Source organism: Rhinopithecus bieti, unplaced genomic scaffold, assembly GCF_001698545.2.
Source record: "Rhinopithecus bieti isolate Rb0 unplaced genomic scaffold, ASM169854v2 scaffold_33474, whole genome shotgun sequence".
NCBI lineage: Eukaryota > Metazoa > Chordata > Mammalia > Primates > Cercopithecidae > Rhinopithecus > Rhinopithecus bieti.
The window spans coordinates 650681-668763 of record NW_016814460.1 but is presented as its reverse complement, the minus strand read 5'-3'; the positions used below and the strand labels follow the sequence as shown (position 1 = coordinate 668763).

General features: G+C 50.5%; 1 protein-coding gene and 1 long non-coding RNA gene across 11 annotated transcripts in view; one reads left to right on the top strand and one right to left on the bottom strand.

Moving 5' to 3' along the window:
• Positions 1–7568, bottom strand: part of SMUG1 (single-strand-selective monofunctional uracil-DNA glycosylase 1) — a 71473-nt gene extending 63905 nt beyond the window's left edge. For 4 of the 10 annotated variants that reach the window (XM_017851001.1, XM_017851008.1, XM_017851009.1 and 1 more), the window contains exons 1-4: positions 7498–7568; positions 5355–5607; positions 2172–2475; positions 1017–1136 (exon numbers count right to left, since the gene is read on the bottom strand). In XM_017851001.1, the coding sequence (XP_017706490.1) occupies positions 1017–1136; positions 2172–2405 (354 nt within the window). In that variant the 5' untranslated portion in view covers positions 2406–2475; positions 5355–5607; positions 7498–7568. Of the gene's footprint in view, positions 1–7; positions 1137–2171; positions 2476–2700; positions 2860–3282; positions 3357–5354; positions 5608–7497 lie in introns of those variants that run through there. The other 6 variants (XM_017851004.1, XM_017851003.1, XM_017851007.1 and 3 more) reach the window with 6 other exon arrangements.
• An 89-nt stretch (positions 7569–7657) lies between these two features.
• Positions 7658–10874, top strand: LOC108514620 (uncharacterized). Its single transcript, XR_001881264.1, has 4 exons — positions 7658–7745; positions 8192–8364; positions 9034–9120; positions 10298–10874. It is a non-coding gene; the product is annotated as an uncharacterized LOC108514620 (long non-coding RNA).
• The last annotated feature ends 7209 nt before the right edge of the window (positions 10875–18083 follow it).

The window sequence follows — 18083 nt, the reverse complement described above, 5'->3', positions numbered from 1 at the left end:
AAAAAAAAAAAAAAAAAAAAAAAGTTCCAAGTCTCAAAGCTGGGATGAAAAGCTAGGTCTTCTGACTTTCACTCTGCCACACTGCATTTTTCCTCTAATTCAGCTGCAGCCTCCCATAAGAAGTTCACTCTTAATTTCATGTCCCATGCTTTGTCTTGGTCCCTGTGAGGAAAGGGGTCAGCTGAAGGTGGCTGTTCTATAAGGATGGGTAGGTATCCTGGCAAGGTGCTTCCATGGAAATAGTAAATGTGACCTTGGAAGTTACTGTCTAGGGCACTCTCAGCTGAATGGTGTCCCGAGGAAACACTGAGGTAGAGCAGTCTGCAAGTGCAAAAGCACACCTTCTGCGGATTCCCTACAAAGTGGGGTCCCCTGAAAGGGGCAATGTTCAAAGGTAAAGAAAGCAGGAATCAGGAGGGCAAACAGGAGTAGTGTCAAAACTGCCACAGCAGGTTGGAAGACAGTTCAACAGATCAAAGAATACATTTCCCAGCGACCAGGGAGCACAGAAGGACCTTTTGCTCCAGTCCAGGAGATGTGTTGTCATCTGTGTGGCCAAGAGTGACTTCGAGGTCTTGAATGTGTCCCATACAAGGCCCCAGGGGCACTCATTTCAACAGCAGTGGCATCAGCCCCAGCTCATTCAATCTTTCCTTGGCCACTGCCTCCCAGCCCTTGTTGGCCTGTGGGTTACGGGGAGAGGGATGCAGGAGCCCTTCCACCTGGACCTCTGGCATCAAGCCTGCCAGAGCCCGTCGTGCCCGCTGCTCTGCCAGTCGCCCAACGCCCACCACCAGCCGCACCCCCAGCAGCTGCACCTGCCGGCAGAGGGCTGCATCACAGATCCGAAGAAGCTGTTCTCGCTGCTTGGCAGGCAGCTCAGCAGGGGTGAGGTTGCGCCCGCTGGGAGCCAGGAAAAGCAGAGGGCATAGATTGTGGACAAAACAGTGATGGAAGAAGACCTCAGGCTGTCCACAGAGGTTCCGGAAAAAGCCCCAGAATCGGGCACCACTCACTTCTGACTGTGGACACTCCAGTCCCAGCACTGGTCGTTTAGGATGCTCTTGGGAAGGGGTCAGCACAGGCCCCCCAATGCCCAACCAGTCCCGGACCATGCTTACTTCCCCAAAGGGCACCTGTGAGGAAGGAGAGAGACATGAAAGGCTTCAAACTGGAGACCTGAGGCCCAGGCTCTGGACCAACTGACTTCTTTATACCTTCCATGAGAATCCAGCCTGCACCCCCCACCCCCACCTTCACCCAAAGGCCTGAGACAAAGATTCTTGGCCCTATGGTTTGAACCTGTCCATCTTTTTCCATTTCTTCATTGTGAACTGTGGCCCAGAAGAATCTGTTTGCGTCTAGCCCAAGTAGCCTTTGGGACCAAGTACAGGGACTACACTGAGATATCTAGCCCTACACAGGATTTGATGGTTAGTACTGGGGACAGACAGATGGTCTGAGACAGAAAGGCAGCCAGGGTTAAAGGAGGCACAAGGACAGGCTGACCACTGTTCTCTGGGTGCCCTCCCAGCCCCAGGCCTCAGGCTGTCATTTCCATCAATCATCATTGATCACCTTTCATCACCCAGTTGGGGTCAATAAAAGCGATTGAGCCTTCTGCCCTGAAGCCTCTTGCCCTCCCCCAACTGCCAAGCACCCCCACTGAGGGGCAGTCACTCATCCCGAGCTCTGAAAGAAAAGCGGGCAGGCACTGGAGCCAGGCTCCGTTTTGAACCTCGCCTTAGCTAGGAAACAGAACCCAGGTCCCCAGAACGCCCTGCATCTCTTACATACCCACCCCTGTCAACCAGTCTCTTCTGAGGACCCAGCAGTCCTAGTCCCTCTTCTGACCCCAACCACACTCCAGGGACAGGGGAGATCCAGTAAAGGAAGGATGGGGCTGGTGGAAGGAAGGGCTCTCAGAGATAATGAGTGGCCACCTCACAGGGAAAACGAAACTACCATTAATGTGCTTGGTTAATTATGGGAAGAGATGCTGGGAGAGGGCCTCAGACCACAGGAGCCAGTATGTGTGTTGAGAGAGAATGGGGCAAGGGGACCTACACATGTCTACAGCCATGCACATGCTCCTTTCTCTCACAGCACACCCAGCCAAGCATCCACCTAGAGCCCCCCACCCCACCCACTGAGGAAGCCAAACCCTTTACCCCAGTCTGGGCCATGCCGAAAGGTCCAGGGTTCATGCCCAGGAAGAGCACTTCCTTGGGGCCCTGGCAGTAGCGAGTCACGTAGTTGCGATGTGGCTCCCATGCATACTCCAAGGGATTGTAGATGACACCCACAGACTCCGAAAACTGCAGCTGGCTCAGCTCAGCACTGAGCCGAAGCTCCTCCTCCAGGAAGCTCTCAGCCAAGCTTCCAGGGCAGGGCTGGGGCTCCATCAGGGCACCTGCAGGCTCATGGATGGACCCCAGCAGGAAAGCCTGGGGCCTATGGCCATGCCGCTGTCACCTGGGAAAACAGATGGACAGAGGCCCCATCATCCCTCAGCCACAGAGTAGGAGGGATCCATGGTTGCCAGGGCCCCCATTACCATTTCCTGGGCTCAGAAGGGACCCCTAAGAGACCACGTCAGTCATCTACCAACCACCAAGTAGGACTGAACTCATCTCAATTCACGGTAATGAAGGGCCCATTCCCTCCCCACTTCCAATATCTGTCCTCTTCACATGGCACCTGGTGAGGATAAGCCATAGCCACCAAACATCTCCCACTCCAAATCTCCTTTCCATCAGGCATAGGTCTGAGTCACTAGCTCCTGGGCTACGCCGAGCACATAGTAGGTTTTCAATAAACATTTACTGGTGGCATCCTTTCAACACCTTTAATGTCATCCTAAAAAAGAAAAGCCCAGCCAGAATGAACTGTGTTCTGGAAAGCACGGTAGTGAAGAATGAAATGCAAGTGCACAGCCATAGCCCAGAGACCCGGGAAGGCTAATTACAATAGCTTCCAGGTGGTGAGTGACTACTCTGCGCCAGGTACACCTCATTGATCCTCACAACAATCCCATGAGGTGGGCATTACTGCTCCCCTGTTATAAGTGAGGACACTGAAGCTTAGCAAGATTAAGCAACTTGCCCAAGGTCTTGCAGTTAGTAAGAAATAAAGCTGGGATTTGAATGAGCCCAATCTCTCTGGCTCAAGGCTATGCTTTAACCACCCACACCATCTTGCCTTAGATGGTTTGATCAGCCACCCTGCCAATTCTACAACCCCCTAACCCCAGCCTGGCTTCTTTCCCACACTCAGGAATACCTAGTAGGATGAATACAGACTCCTCATAGAATCTTACAAGCTACGCAGCCATGGCCAGAGCTTCAGGTTTCCACCTTCAAATACAAAGAATAATAATATCCACTTAATAATGTTGACATAAGGAAGGCCAGGCACAGTGGCTCATGCCTGTAATCCCAGCACTTTGGGAGGCCAAGGCGGGTGGATCACCTTAGGTCAAGAGTTCAAAACTGGCCTGTCCAACATGGAGAAACCCCGTCTCTACTAAAAAATACAAAAATTAGCTGGGCGTGCTGGGCAAGGTGGTTCACACCTGTAATCCCAGCACTTTGGAAGGCCGAGGTGGGTGGATCACCTGAGGTCGGGAGTTGGAGACCAGCCTGACCAAAATGGAGAAACCCCACCTCTACTAAAAATACAAATTAGTCGGGCTTGGTCATGCACGCTTGTAATCCCAGCTGCTCGGGAGGCTGAGGCAGAATCATTTGAACGCGAAAGGTGGAGGCTGCAGTGAGCCGAGATGGCGCCACTGCACTCGAGCCTGGGCAAAAGAGTAAGACTCTGTTTCAAAAAAAAAAAAAAAAAAAAAATTGCCAGGTGCAGCAGCTCACGCCTGTAATCCTAGCACTTTGGGAGGGTGAGGCAGGCGGATCATGAGGTCAGGAGTTCAAGATCAACCTGGCCAACATGGTGAAACCGCGTCTCTACTAAAAATACAAAAATTAGCTGGGCATGGTGGCACACGCCTGTAATTCCAGCTACTCAGGAGGCTGAGGCAGGAGAATTGCTTGAACCAAAACCTGGGAGGCAGAGGTTGCAGTGAGCCGAGATCATGCCACTGCACTCCAGCCTGGGCTACAGAGGGAGACTCTGTCTCAAAACAAACAGACATAAGGATGGAATGAGATGTTATGTTTAGGTGAAGGGAGAAAAGGAAGAAATGGGAGAGGAAGAAGAAAGGGAAGAGAGAAGGGAGGCGGGAGGAAGGAGAAGGGAGGGGCAGGAGTGGAAGGAGAAGAGACAGCAAGCTTTGTAAACTGCAAAGGCCATTCCTTTGCTCCACTCCCATTCAAACCCAGTGTTCCAACCTGACCATTCTACTTACATTTTCAAAATGCCTTTCCTACCTCAACTCCCAAAACTTTTTGCACATACCATTTCTACAATCCAACCAAATACACTCCTGAAGTCAACCAGGACATCATCCAACAGTCATCCAGTCAACTAGGACTGTGATTCCCCAACCTGCCCACATATCCAAATCACTCCCATCCTTCAAAATGCAGCTCAAACCATCCCTTTGATAAAGTCTTCCCTCCTCAGAACAGTGCAGTATTTGCCATAGTGTCTCACCCCGACCCCCAACACAAGTAGGTCCCGTGTGAGGCCTGGGAATCTGTGTTTTGTTTTGTTTTGAGACAGAGTCTCACTCTGTCGCCCAGGCTGGAGTGCAGTGGCGTGACCTCAGCTCACTGCAGCCTCTGCCTCCCAGGTTCAAGTGATTCTCCCACCTCAGCCCCCTGGGTACTGGGATTACAGGCACGCGCCACCACGCCCAGCTAATTTTCATATTTTAAGTAGAGACTGGGTTTCACCATGTTGGTCAGGTTGGTCTCGAACTCCTGACCTCGTGATCTGCCCACCTCGGCCTCCCAAAGTGCTGGGATTGCAAACGTGAGTTACCGTGCCCAGCCTGGGAATCTGTATTTTAGACAAGCTTCCCAGGGTGATTCTGATGGTTGGTGAAGGCTGAGAACCACTGTGTATCACCATGGTTACCATCGTCTTAATGAATTCCTTTTGCCTCCCCAGCTAAACTTGGGCAGATCAAGAGCCAGGCCCTGTTCAATCTCCCTCCATAAGCCCGAGGTCCTGGCCCTTATTAGGCACTCAACAAACACCTGCTCAGCAATGTCCATCTTCTTTTTCACTTTTGTTTAAAACCACCTTCTGTGCCAGGCACAGTGGCTCATGCCTGTAATCCCAGCACCTTGGGAGGCCAAGGCAGAACTGAGTGAGGCCGGGAGTTCAAGACCAGCCTGGCTGACATAGTGAGACCCCATCTCTAAAAAATAAAAATCAACACTTTTTACCAAGGAGGCACTCCTGATGGATCCCTCTCCACTTCTATATCCTGAGTTCACTCAAGGCTCAGCTGCCCACTCTGCACTCTGCTTGTTTTCCAGGCTCTGGGTCTGTGGCCATCATATCTGCATCTCCCATGCGACAAGAACCATTGTCATTCCTTCCTCTCAACTTTCTGCCTGGGTCATCTGTGACCTCTTCTCCAAGATGAGAACTCAAGGTTGACACAACAGCTTGATAAACCTATTTTCTCACCCTAGCCTAGAGGAAGTGGGAAAGAAAAAAAAAAATCAGAGGCCCAACTTAAGAAGTCCTTCCCTGACTGATCTCAGTAGTTTTTAACTGATCGGTTGTCCAGGTGGCTACCCAGGACAAACTGGGCTCATACAAAAGCCGAGAAGGGTGCTGTGGAGAACGCCAGTGTTTCAGAGGACCTTGCTTTGCATCTCCCCATGCAACACCAACATTAGCAGATCAGCTGCTCTAGCTCTAGAATCTCAAGAGAAGTCTTGAGCCTACCTTTGACATTTAGACACTTGTGTTGGAAACAGCAAGGCTGGGGAAAAGAGTGACAAGACACTACTTTCATTGTTCCATAACTTCAAAGCCTGATCTCATAGCAAGAGCCACAGGCTGGAAGGCAATTGATTTGAATTCTACTCCTGTTTCATCTCTAAGAAGGTTCTCTTGAGCAACTCATTTAATTATCTTCCCTATGAAAATTACATATTTCATCCAACCTACCACCTGTTAACTCATTTATTTTTTTTCAATACTTATGAGTCTCTTACATGACAGGCACTACAGCAGTCTCTTGGTGAGGAAGAAATCCAAAATAAGTAAAATGTAGCCAGCCTTTCCGTAAGCTCATAAACTGCTGAAAGGGCAGATAAACAACTAACTGTAATACAGTGTGATGTGAGCTTTAATACCCAGAACAAAACACTAGAAGAATTCAAAGAGGCCGGGCGCGGTGGCTCAAGCCTGTAATCCCAGCACTTTGGGAGGCCGAGACGGGCGGATCACGAGGTCAGGAGATCGAGGCCATCCTGGCTAACACTGTGAAACCCCGTCTCTACTAAAAAATACAAAAAACTAGCCGGGCAAGGTGGCGGGCGCCTGTAGTCCCAGCTACTCCGGAGGCTGAGGCAGGAGAATGGTGTAAACCCGGGAGGCGGAGCTTGCAGTGAGCTGAGATCCGGCCACTGCACTCCAGCCGGGACGAGAGAGCAAGACTCCGGCTCAAAAAAAAAAAAGAAGAAGAAGAATTCAAAGGAGGAACTTTTAAGTTCTACCCAAAGTCGCCCCAAGAGCCAGAGGCTTAAGAAATGTAGATATTTTATAAAATACAGTGTCATATTACATTAAGCACAAAGGCAGTGGAGTTGGACCCCGCGATAAGGCTGACCACCAAGGCCAGACTTCAGACTGATGTCAGACTTCTCTGACATCAAATCCGGGAAGTGAGGAAGGAATCAAAGACACATATGCACTCCCCTGTCCCTTGGAGTGGAGTCCAAGGGACAATAAGAAATACCCTTAAACTAAATAATAATAATAAAGCATAGGCTGGGCGTGGTGGCTCACGCCTGTAATCCCAGCACTTTAGGAGGCGCAGGCGGGCGGATCACGAGGTCAAGAGTTCGAGACCAGCCTGACCAACATGGTGAAACCCCGTCTCTACTAAAAATACAAAAATTAGCTGGGCATGGTGGCGCGCGCCTGTAATTCCAGCTACTCAGGAGGCTGAGGCAGGAGAATCGCTTGAACCCGGGAGCCGGAGGTTGCAGTGTGAGCCGAGATCGCGCCATTGCAGTCCAGCCTGGAAGACAGAGCAAGACTCCGTCTCGGAAAAATAAATAAATAATAATAAAGCATAAATTCAAAAAGACCATTTCATCTGGTTCCGAAGGGGCCGACTACTAAGGCACCATACAAAACCTCCGGGGGCGCCCCTGGAAAGCCTTGATCCTGCAGACCTCCCAGGCGGTTTCATAGGCTGGGCTCTCCCTGCACTGAGTCTAACCCCATACGGAGAGACGGACCCCAAAACATAGAAATCCTGACTACCCTCTCGGCTCAGCCCCGACGACCCTCGGAGCCCTCAACTTTCCCCCACAACCCGACGTTCCCACCCTCCTACTTCCTCACCTGGTCCAGCTCCCCATCCCGTTTCCGGTTCCTTTCCCCCGCAAACCCAACCCCCGGCGCTAAGGACAGTGGGAGTCGTAGTCTACATTGTTTAGGGAACGAGATTGGCGTGCCCGCGGCCACTTCCGCCGGAAATGCTCAATCCCGGAAGGCGCGCTAAATTAGCTCTAAACATCGCTGGGAATTGTAGTTTAATCTTTCCATCAGAGTTAAATCAGGAAGTCTTGAGAAGCGAAAGGCCAGAGGCTGTAAGTACCTAGGAAATCCTGAGTTCTATCCCTAAAGGGCATCGCCCTTCCAAAAGTTCATTCACATTTTTCCCAAAGGGATTACAAATCAGGAAGCTTCAATCATCCCCAATCCCTCATCCACCTGAGGTATTAACAATACCTAAAGACCATTTCTAGGCCCCCTGCCACCCTGGGTATAAGAGACCTCTCCTTTGCAGCCTGCCATTACTGTATATAGAACATCCACGAAGACATTTCTGGTAACTCCTAACAACTCTTTAGCAAGGAGCATCCCCCATTACTGTCCAAACCCATCTCCAGAGTGTCACCATTTTGACTTCTTTCTCTGCCTTGCTATCTGCCCAACCCTATAACCTCAGTATTAGTCAAGAGTTTTCCAGAGAAACAGAACTAACAGGATATCTATCTATATGAGGAGATTTATTCCAAGAATCGGCTCACAGGATTGTGGAAGCCAAGAAGTCCCACAGTCTCCTGCTCTGCTGTCTATAAACTGAAGAACCAGAAAAACAGGTGGTATAATTCAGGAAAGTCCAAAGCAGGGGAGGGGGCTCACTGCTAAGTCGCAGAGCCTGAAGGATGAAGAACCAGGAACTCCAATGATGTCCAAAGGCAGGTAAAATAGATGTCCCAGCTCACCAAGAAAGAGAATTTGCCTTCCTCCACCCTTTTGTTCTACTGGGCCTCCAAGGGATTGAATGGTTCCCACCCACATTAATGAGGGTGATCTTCTTAACTCAGTCTACCAATTCAAATGCGAATCTCTTCCAGAAACACTCCGCAGACATATCCAGAAATAATATTTTTTCTGGCTATCTGGGTGTCCCTTAGCCCACTCAAGTAGACACATAAAGTTAGCTACCACTCTTCCTTCCAAATCTTCTCCCTCAAATACGTTGTCCAGGAAAGTCCAAAGTATTTGGACTTTCTAGGAAGAGTGATCAATCCTAATCCCATGGCTGCACCCAGCAGTCCATTCCCCCCACCCCATTCCCCTCCCATTCCCCATCCCAATATCTGTATCCAAATCTGTCCTATTCCTAGTTTTGTTCTTATGCTCTATCTGGGTCTGGTTCTGTGTCCTGACTCTAAAACTTTCATTAGACTGGGAACCCCCTAAGGTTAGTTATCTTCTATATTCCTTCCACCCCACACTCTCCACACACCTTAGCACAGCCAAGGCTCTAATCACAGAAGCAAGGTCTCCCTGTGAGTGGTAGAGAAGGAGAACTATAAACCCCAGAACAGGAAGAAGTGAGAGAAAAGGATGCTACCCCCTTCCCAGGACTTGTCTGATCTCCTATCAACAAAAACTTAATGGGTGCAGTAGGAGCTTCAGGGAGCTGTGAGCAGTGACCTTCTGACATCAAGGGTGAGAAACTACCCTGACCCTTGCAAGACTTTGGAAATGGAATTAATCATCCACCTCATGAAGCCCATAATTTTCTGAGCTTTAATTTTTACCAGATCCTCTCCCTGTCTATGTCTCTCTCTGCCTTAATTTGCCCCTATGTTATTTGCCCCTCTCTACTTATGTAAATTTGCCTCTATATCTAGTCTCTTGTGTAGCTTTCTCTCTGTATCTGTGTGTCTCTCTCTCCCTCTGTGAACATCTCCCTGTTTCTGCTTCTTACCCTAGAATGACTGGAATAAGAGGATCTGAGCTTCTAGAAAAAGTTCCCCCATCTCTGTGTATCTATGTATTTCTGTGTTTCTGACCAAAAATAAGGTGGGGGGACCTCATTGTGGTGTCATCTTGTTGCTTAAAAATTCCAGGATCTCCACCATCCCTTGGACAACCCTCCTGCCCACCCCTGACCCCTCTGTCATTTGCTTGCCCAGCACTTCTGTTCTAATTTGTCATCTTGGCAACCTCTCCACATTCAAAGTCAGCTTCTGGTAGAACAGTAATGAGTGAAATGAGTAACAGGCAAGCAGAAATCCCCCAGGACCTCCACCTCCCTACCTGATTTCAACTTCCTAGAAGACTTGAATAACTGTTTCTTTCCCTATAAGCCCATCCACCCCAGGGAACCCAGAGATAGGAAGTCCAGATATATGGAGAAACTGAGGCTTAGGCAGCCCACAGTGAGTCCCTATAGCTAATGCCAGAGGGGCCTGGGGCCTTCTCTGTCTGTAGTCCATGCGTGCTATTCCTCCCCACCCAGTGAGTCACTCCCAGGAAAGATGGAGGTGAGGTGCTCTCCTGAAGTAGGGGTGCTTAGAAACAGAGACCCTGAGGCTTTCAAGAGATAGAGCCCAAGAGATGAAACGTGGGCTTGGGTGCAGCTCTCCCAACCAGTGTCTTCCATATATTAGTCTTCATGTCTTCTGGGAAGTCTTCAGGAGGCTGCTGACCATAATTTATGGGTAGAGCCTTGTTGGGCAGGAACAGAAGATGACCCAGATTATCGCCTGGGTAAGAGCCTAGAGAGTTGAGTCACCGGGCCTGGGGCAGGGCTCCTTGCATACCCACCAGCCAGCAACTCTGTCCTGAGCCCAGGAGGGAAGGGGTTAACCTGCTCACTTGTTTTCCTTTGGTTTCCTAGGGCTGCTGGAGCTGTGTTGGGCCATGAGCGCCATCTATCGGCCTCTTCGGGTCCTAGCTCCGACTCTGCTCACTTGGGCTTCTAGGCGGATCTTTCAGCCTTTCTCTTGCCTCCCCTCTTCTCAACCGGGAAGGGTTGTCTAGCTGCAGGGCCTCCCACTGCAGAAAACAAAGGTCGGGAATTGGAGAAGGTGAAGGCCATGTTTCCCCCTTCCTAGATACGGAGTGTCACCCTGCTCAACTCCCACTCACTGTCTCTGACCTGGGGAGCCCCAAAGGTGGATCTGGTGTTTAACTTTCAGTGTAGCCACCTTTCCCACTTCCACTACACTGGGCCCTGTCTCAATTAGCCCAACAAACATCACAAGAGCATAGGAGAGTGAGGGCAGCATAGCAGAGGCCTCAGGACTGTGGGCTCTGGAATCAGACTGCTGGATTTGAATCCAAGCTGTGACACTTACTCATGGTGACCTTAGGCATGCTACTTAATTTCTCTGTGCCTCAGTTATCTCAGTTGTAAAATGGGATAATCATTGTAATCTCTATCTTCTTTTGTGATGATTAAATGACTTAATTACATAAAGTGCTTACTACAGAATTTGGGCTCCACAAAGGGTAGTTATTGCTGTTGCGCTGCCAGGGTCTCGGGCAGATGATAGTCTGAGTAGCCAAGATCCAGGCCATGAAGCCCTATCAGACACACAAGCATAGTGGACAAGACTGGGGAGCTCACCCTGTAGATTTCCACGAAGACAGTGACCTGCATGCAGGGTTAGGTTTGGAGTTGGAAGTTCAGGATTGCAAGGAAAGTAACTCTTTAGGTCTCCAAGGTCAGCAGGAGTTGGGATAAGGAGGTCACAGCAAGAAAGAGCCTGAAATAAAGATGTGGGAAGGAAATGCATTATGGAAGAAGCATTAACAGGCCCTTTAAAGTGCCTTGATTTGGGGAAGGGAAAAGGGCTCCTTGATGTGTGAGTTAAGCAAGGGCCACTGCATCCCAAGGACATGTCCTTGGCACACGCACGAAAGTCTCCAGACTTGATCAGATTCCCTAAACATCCCCATTCCATCTGTGGGGACTTAACACTCCATGTCTTTTCCTCAGCCTAGTGAGGAGGGGGACTCACAAGGGGAGAAAACAATCTGCAGGGCCCACAGCCAGAGGAGCTAGGCTGTGAGTTTATCCATTTGTGTCTTTTTTTTTGGAAACAGGGTTTCACTCTGGAGTGCAGTGGCATGATCATGGCTCACTGCACTCTTGACCTCCCCGGCTCAAGCAATCTTCCCGCCTCAGCCTCTCCAGTAGCTGGGACTACAGGCGCGTACCACCACACCCAGCTAATTTTTAATTTTTTTTTTTTTTTTTAGAGACAGGATCTTGCTATGTTGCTCAGGCTGGTCTTGAACTGCTGGGCTCAAGTGATCCTCCCATCTCAGCCTCCCAAAATGTTGGGATTACAGGTGCAAGCCACTGCACCTGCCTGATTTGTTTCTCAACAGGTTCAGCCACCTCGCTGTCTCTGTATCTTCTATATCTCTGCCTTCATCTATCTTACAAGGAAATGGGATTATTCTCCAAGGGGTGAAAATAAGGTGACAATGTGATGCCCTCTCAGTTAAGACAGAAATGCAGAGACAATGGGGTCCCTGGCTTAGCCTCGCCACCCTGATACCCACACCTCAGCCCCAAGGCACCACAACCTAGCTTTATGGATTATGCCCACTTAACTGGAGGCAGATGACAGCATCTAGGTCTCCTCAACTCTGGTGTCCCCCATCTCCTGGGGCCTGGACTCCTGGGTCCCCAAAAGAGAAGCAGGAATAGGCTGGATGGGCTGATTTGCATCACTTACTTGGGAAGCAATTATTGGAGGAGCTGTCAGCTCAGTGCAGCTCTCTCCTCGCTAATCGGATTTCACCAGAGCCCGGGGCTTGGGGGGCTGAGTAATTTGGCTTGATGCAGTGGTGGGAGATGTCGGGGCCAGGAGGCTGGACAATCTATCTGAGTGGTGTTAGAGTTGTCCAGAGCAATTATCCTGAGGGACCACACAGACATCAGACAGACAGACAGCCACGGGAACGGGACTTATCCCCAAGTCCTTTAGCAGGAAGGACGGAAGTGAGACTTGGAGAATGGGAGGAGCATTTCCCACAGGTTGAGCCAAATTAAGCAACAAGGAAGAGAAGTCAAGGTGAGTCTGAGAGAGTGGCCGTGGGACTAAGTGGGAGGACGACCCAAGAATCCTAGCTTCCAGCCTACTCAACACGGAGGCCCAGCCCTGCCTTGCCCTGCACTCCCAGGGAACCAGTCACAGAGCAGGAACTTGAACCTAGGGTGATTCTTCTGAGCCCTGCTCCTTCCCCTGCAATGTTCCCAAAAGACACTTTTCTTGCCTCTGGCCCTGGCTCGGTCATTTGCCTTCTCTTGCTCCTGCAGCCCTCTTGAACCTGTCCTTTCCTTCCCACCCATACTGCCCCTCTCATCTCTCTGGTGACCCCTCTCCCTGTCTCTGTCCTCCATTCCACATCTTTCAGAATAGTGATAAGGGTGATAACAACAATAACTAACCGTTACTGAGTGCTTTGTCCATACCAGACAACACCCTGAGTGCTTTATGTGGATCGTTTCCTTTAATCCTCACAGTAACACTTTGAGGGGCATACTCTTTTTTTTTTTTTTTTTTTTTTTTGAGACGGAGTTTTGCTCTGTTGCCCAGGCTGGAATGCAGTGACGCAATGTTGGCTCACTGCAACCTCCGCTTCCTGGGTTCAAGGGATTCTCCTGCCTCAGCCTCCTGAGTAGCTGGAATTACAGGCACCTGCCACCGTGCCCAGCTAATTTTTGTATTTTTTTTTTTTTTGAGACGGAGTCTCACTCTGTCGCCCAGGCTGGAGTACAGTGGCCGGATCTCAGCTCACTGCAAGCTCTGCCTCCCGGGTTCACGCCATTCTCCTGCCTCAGCCTCCCAAGTAGCTGGGACTACAGGTGCCCGCCACCTCGACCGGCTAGTTTTTTGTACTTTTAGTGGAGACGGGGTTTCATCGTGTTAGCCAGGATGGTCTCGATCTCCTGACCTCGTGATCCACCCGTCTCGGCCTCCCAGAGTGCTGGGATTACAGGCTTGAGCCACCGCGCCCGGCCAAATTTTTGTATTTTTAGAAGAGACAGGGTTTCACTATGTTGGCCCAGTTAGTCTTGAACTCCTGACCTCAGGTGATCCACTTGCCTTGGCCTCCCAAAGTGCTGGGATTATAGGCGAAAGCCACCGTGCCTAGCCTTTTTTTTTTTTTTTTTTTTTTTTGAGACAAGATCTCACTGTGTTGCCCAGGCTAGAGGGCAGTGGCACAATCTTAGCTCACTGCAACCTTCACCTCCCAGACACAAGCAATCCTTCTACCTCAACCTCCCAAGTACCTGGGACTACAGATGTGCACCACCACACCCTGCTAATTTTTAAATTTTTCTGTAGAGACGGGGGTCTCACTCTGTTGCCCAGGCTGGTCTCAAACTCCTGAGCTCAAGTGATCCTCCCACCTCAGCTTCCCAAAGTGCTGAAGTTACAGGCATGAGCCACCGTGCACAGCTCAAGGATGCTCTTATGGTAGGTTGAAAAGAGCACTGAACTTTCAAGGAAATTTGGAGCTGGGAGTCTGCCACTTGCCAGTAGTGTGACCTTAGGAAGCTCATGACCTCTGTGAACCTTGGGCTAATCATTTCGTTCTTCACCTGGAAGAGAGGATGACAATGCCTACTTCACAAGACATATGATGCATTCTTGTCTTATCTGCTCTGAGTCTATCAGATAAGCTGTGGGGATATGTCTGTTCTCTCCACCTTTCTACCTTACTGTTGAGTCTCTGCCTCTTTGACCCCCATTAATTCAGGCATGTAGCCCAGGAGTCCTACCACTCAGCTCCCTCACTGTCACTCACTGTCACTCAAGCATGTTGATTTTCCTGATGTTTTACCCTTTTCCAAGAAGTCCAGAGGACCAGCCCACATTGGCCCCACCACTCCCTTAACAAGTGAGATTTGAGTTCTCCCTCTGAAAATATGAATAATAAAGAAACAAGGCACTGGGCCCAGAACGGAATGCAAATTGGCCCCAGTGCTTAATCCAAGAAAGAGAATGCTTGAGCTGTGAGCCCAGAGAAATCCTATGCTCATTTGCATGTCATTTGCATTATATTTACATGTGATCAATTTCATGTTCAAATGCACAATCCTCCCTCCCCAGTTTTCCTCCCCTAGAGTACTCTTAGCCTCTGCCCCCATCATTCCCCACAGCCCCTGACCCTCCTCTCCTAGCCCCTGCCACAACCCTCCTCATCCTTCTCTTTCTTCCTGCCAGGGTCCCCAGCTCCTGGCTCCCCACCTCTTCAGGCAAGGACCCACTTGCTCAACACCCAGAATAGCGTCCTGGGGTCTCACCCCTTAGTTCAGGAGGGATATCCCTGCCTGCCCCCTCCCACCCTGAGCCGAGCAGGCGCAGCAGACAGCAAGCGCGCCTCTCAGCAAATCCCAGCCCCATTCAGCCTGGTGATTAATGGCGCTGCCCTCCCCATGAACCTGCCTTTAATACTGAGGAAGTTATGAAACCGCTATACATCAGCAGCTCCGGCCCCACTGCCCCCGCCCGCCTCCTCCTCCCCTCTACCCCCCACCCTCCAGCTCCCTCTTCAAAATCTCATTTGGGCTCCTGCCTCCTGGGCCCACCCCTCCTCTGGCCTTTGCTGGGGAGAGGAGGGTGTCTGTCCCTGCTGCCATCCCTGGTAAGGACCACATCTCATTTTCCCTTCCTCTCTCCCCCCCTGCTCCGCCCTCTCTCCCTCCCCCCGCACTCACGGCTGCATCTCCGGACCCATTTAGAATTGCTGACATTTTATCTGCATTACATACATCACTCCGTCCCCAGCAGCCATCTCTCATGGATTGTTGGGGGGCGAGGGCGGGGTGGTCCTCAGCTTGGGAAGGTGACAGGGAAACAGGGTGGAGGTGCAGAGATAGATAGCGCTTCCTCCACACACTTTTTCTCTCAGGGCCCAATCCCCAGCCACCTGAGAGGCAGTGCAGGTGGAAGCCTAGGAGAACTGATGGCAAGGGTTGTACCCTAGCCTCCTCCTGCAAGTCCCTGCTGCCTCATAACATCAAAAGCCTTTTGCTCAGACCACACAGACTAAGGAAGGTCTTGTTGCGTATCTTCCTGCCATGGGACTCCTCCTCAGGAGATTATGAAAGGGGTTGTTTAACCTCTTAGCAGGCCTACTCTAATATTTTCCACACTGCCCTTTTAGTAAGTCCCTCTGAATGTCTAACCACTGTGCTCCATGCTGCAGCCATTATTGTCTTCTTGCTTTGTCCTTAGAAGGTTGAAGAGCAATATTGTTCCTCAAAGGCATTAAACCCTTTGTTAGGATGCCTGAGCAACCATAAATACAGTCACTCTTCCACACTCCTGAGGCTCATAAACGTGACAGGAGGCAGAAGGTAAGGCCACCTTAGAAAGGAGGAAATTGAGACCCAAAATCAGGAGAAGGAAAAGCAGGAACCTGTCCAAGATCAGGAGGCGAGGACACAGGCCCCTCGACCCCAGTGGACAGTGTGCTCTCCATAGAGAGTGGACAGGCAGAGGGCAATGACAGACGGAGAAGTCTGGACCGACAGATAAAGACAGCAGAGGGGAAAGAAAGGGGGAACCAGGAGGGAGACAGGCAAACAAAGAGACAAACAAACGAAGAGCTAGACAGACAAAGGGACCGTCAGCCAGGGACAGGCAGACAGGCGAGAGAAAGCTGACAGAGGCGCTGGTACAGCATGTCCCAGGCTGGACACATGAGAAGGGCTCTCTCCGTCTGTCTCTGTCACTCAGGGTCTCTGCTGGAATGTGTCTCTCAGGGTCTCTGGGGCGCTTTTTGCTCACTGAGTTTGCATCTATCCAATTCCCTGGAAATCTCTGTTTTTCTTGGGCCTCTCAACACACTGTCCCTTACCTTCTGGTCTCCCCTGTCTGAGACCCCATCCCAGTCACTCCCTCTGTCTCAGGTCATCTTTCTGACCTGCTCTTCACTCTCCTTGTCAGAGAAATGCAGACACTTCCTGCAGGCTTTGGGAAGCTTCCACAGGAACTGAGCCAGTCCACCAGGGATGAACGGGAGGGGCAAGGGCTCTATCAGGGGAGAGGTGGGAAAGGAATAGCTCTTGGGCCTGGGGAAGGGAAAGAGCTGATAGGCCTGGGTCCCCAAAATCTAGCAGGCTTAGCCAGTAAGGCAAGAGGAGCCCGGGCAGGGAAGGTAAAGAGTACAGGACCCTCTGTCCTGTGGCTCAAACCCACACAAAACAGGCCTCAGGCAGTGGGTGCAGGGGTGTGAGTCACCTGCTGTTTGCATCTCATTTTCATGTTTCTGGCTCCCAGTTCAGTCTGGTTCCAAGAGACCTGGGGGTGGGGAGGGGATTGTGCAGCAGAGCCTTGACTCTTACATACCTCCTGATAGCCCAAGGCGTGTTTCTGTCGTCTCCTACCTTAGAGCCAGCCTCAACCCCAAAAGCCAGCTGGACACACCGTCCTCCAGACATGCCCTGTACTGTCCTGTCTCTAACCTTTGTCATGGTCCCCCCAGTCTTCCCCACTCCTCTCGATTTCGCTCAATATTAGCCTTTTTTTTTTTTTTTTTTTTTTTTTGAGACGAAGTTCCACTCTTGTCACCCAGGCTGAGTGCATGGTGTGATCTTGGCTCACTGCAACCTCCACCTCCCAGTTTCAAGCAATTATCTGTCTCAGCCTCCCAAATAGCTGGGATTACAGACACCCACTACCACGCTCCACTAATTTTTTTGTATTTTTAGTAGAAACAGGGTTTCACCATCTTGGCCAGGCTGATCTTGAACTCCTGACATCGCGATCCACTTGCCTCGGCCTCCCAAAGTTCTGGAATTACAGGCGTGAGCCACCATGCCCGACCTAGCCATCTTTTAAAGCCAGATACCAAGTCCTCCACTTCCATGAAGCTTTCCCTGGTAAACAAACTCCAAGTAATCATAATCCTATGGCTCTCAATGCTGAAAGGCACCCGAAGAAACCCATCTTCAGGAGATAAGGCTTCACTATCCTCTTTTTATAGATGAGGCAACCAAGGCCCAGGATCAGTTAATGCAGGTTTCCCAGAGCAGAATAGCCAGCAAGTAGGGAGGAGATGAGAGCCCAGGGCACACCCCTCAACACCCCCAGCTCCCACCGCCCCTTGCCATTCATTTAGCAGGGAGCACTGCCCTGTTCTGGACCACTCTCGCATGGCTAGTGAGCTAACCATTGGGCATGGTTGCTCCCCTTCTGGATTGGGATTTCAGTCTCCCATGAGCTCCCTAGGCTTCAGCCATACAGACCTACTGCCAGTTCCCTAAATTCTCCTTGCCTTTTCTTAGCAACATGTCTTTGCCTGTGGTGATCCCTCTGACAGGACTGCCTTTATCTCTACGAACTCCTGAACCTGGCAAACTCCAGCTCATCCCTCAAAACCCATCTCAACTATTACCTCCTCTGTGAAATCTTTTCTGATGTTCTTCTTCAGATCCCAGCAATGTATTCAAACATCTGAGGCAGCATTTGTCACACTGCTGCTGTTAGCGCAGCCTCCCTCTCTAGCCACAGGACCTTCAAGGGCAGGGACCACCATGTGCTGTGCAGCTCTCTCCCCAGGATACACACAAATACAGGCACACATTTAATTGAACCAGAATTTATTACCACCTCCCTTCCCATCCCAGGCCCACAGAAGAACGGAAGCATCAG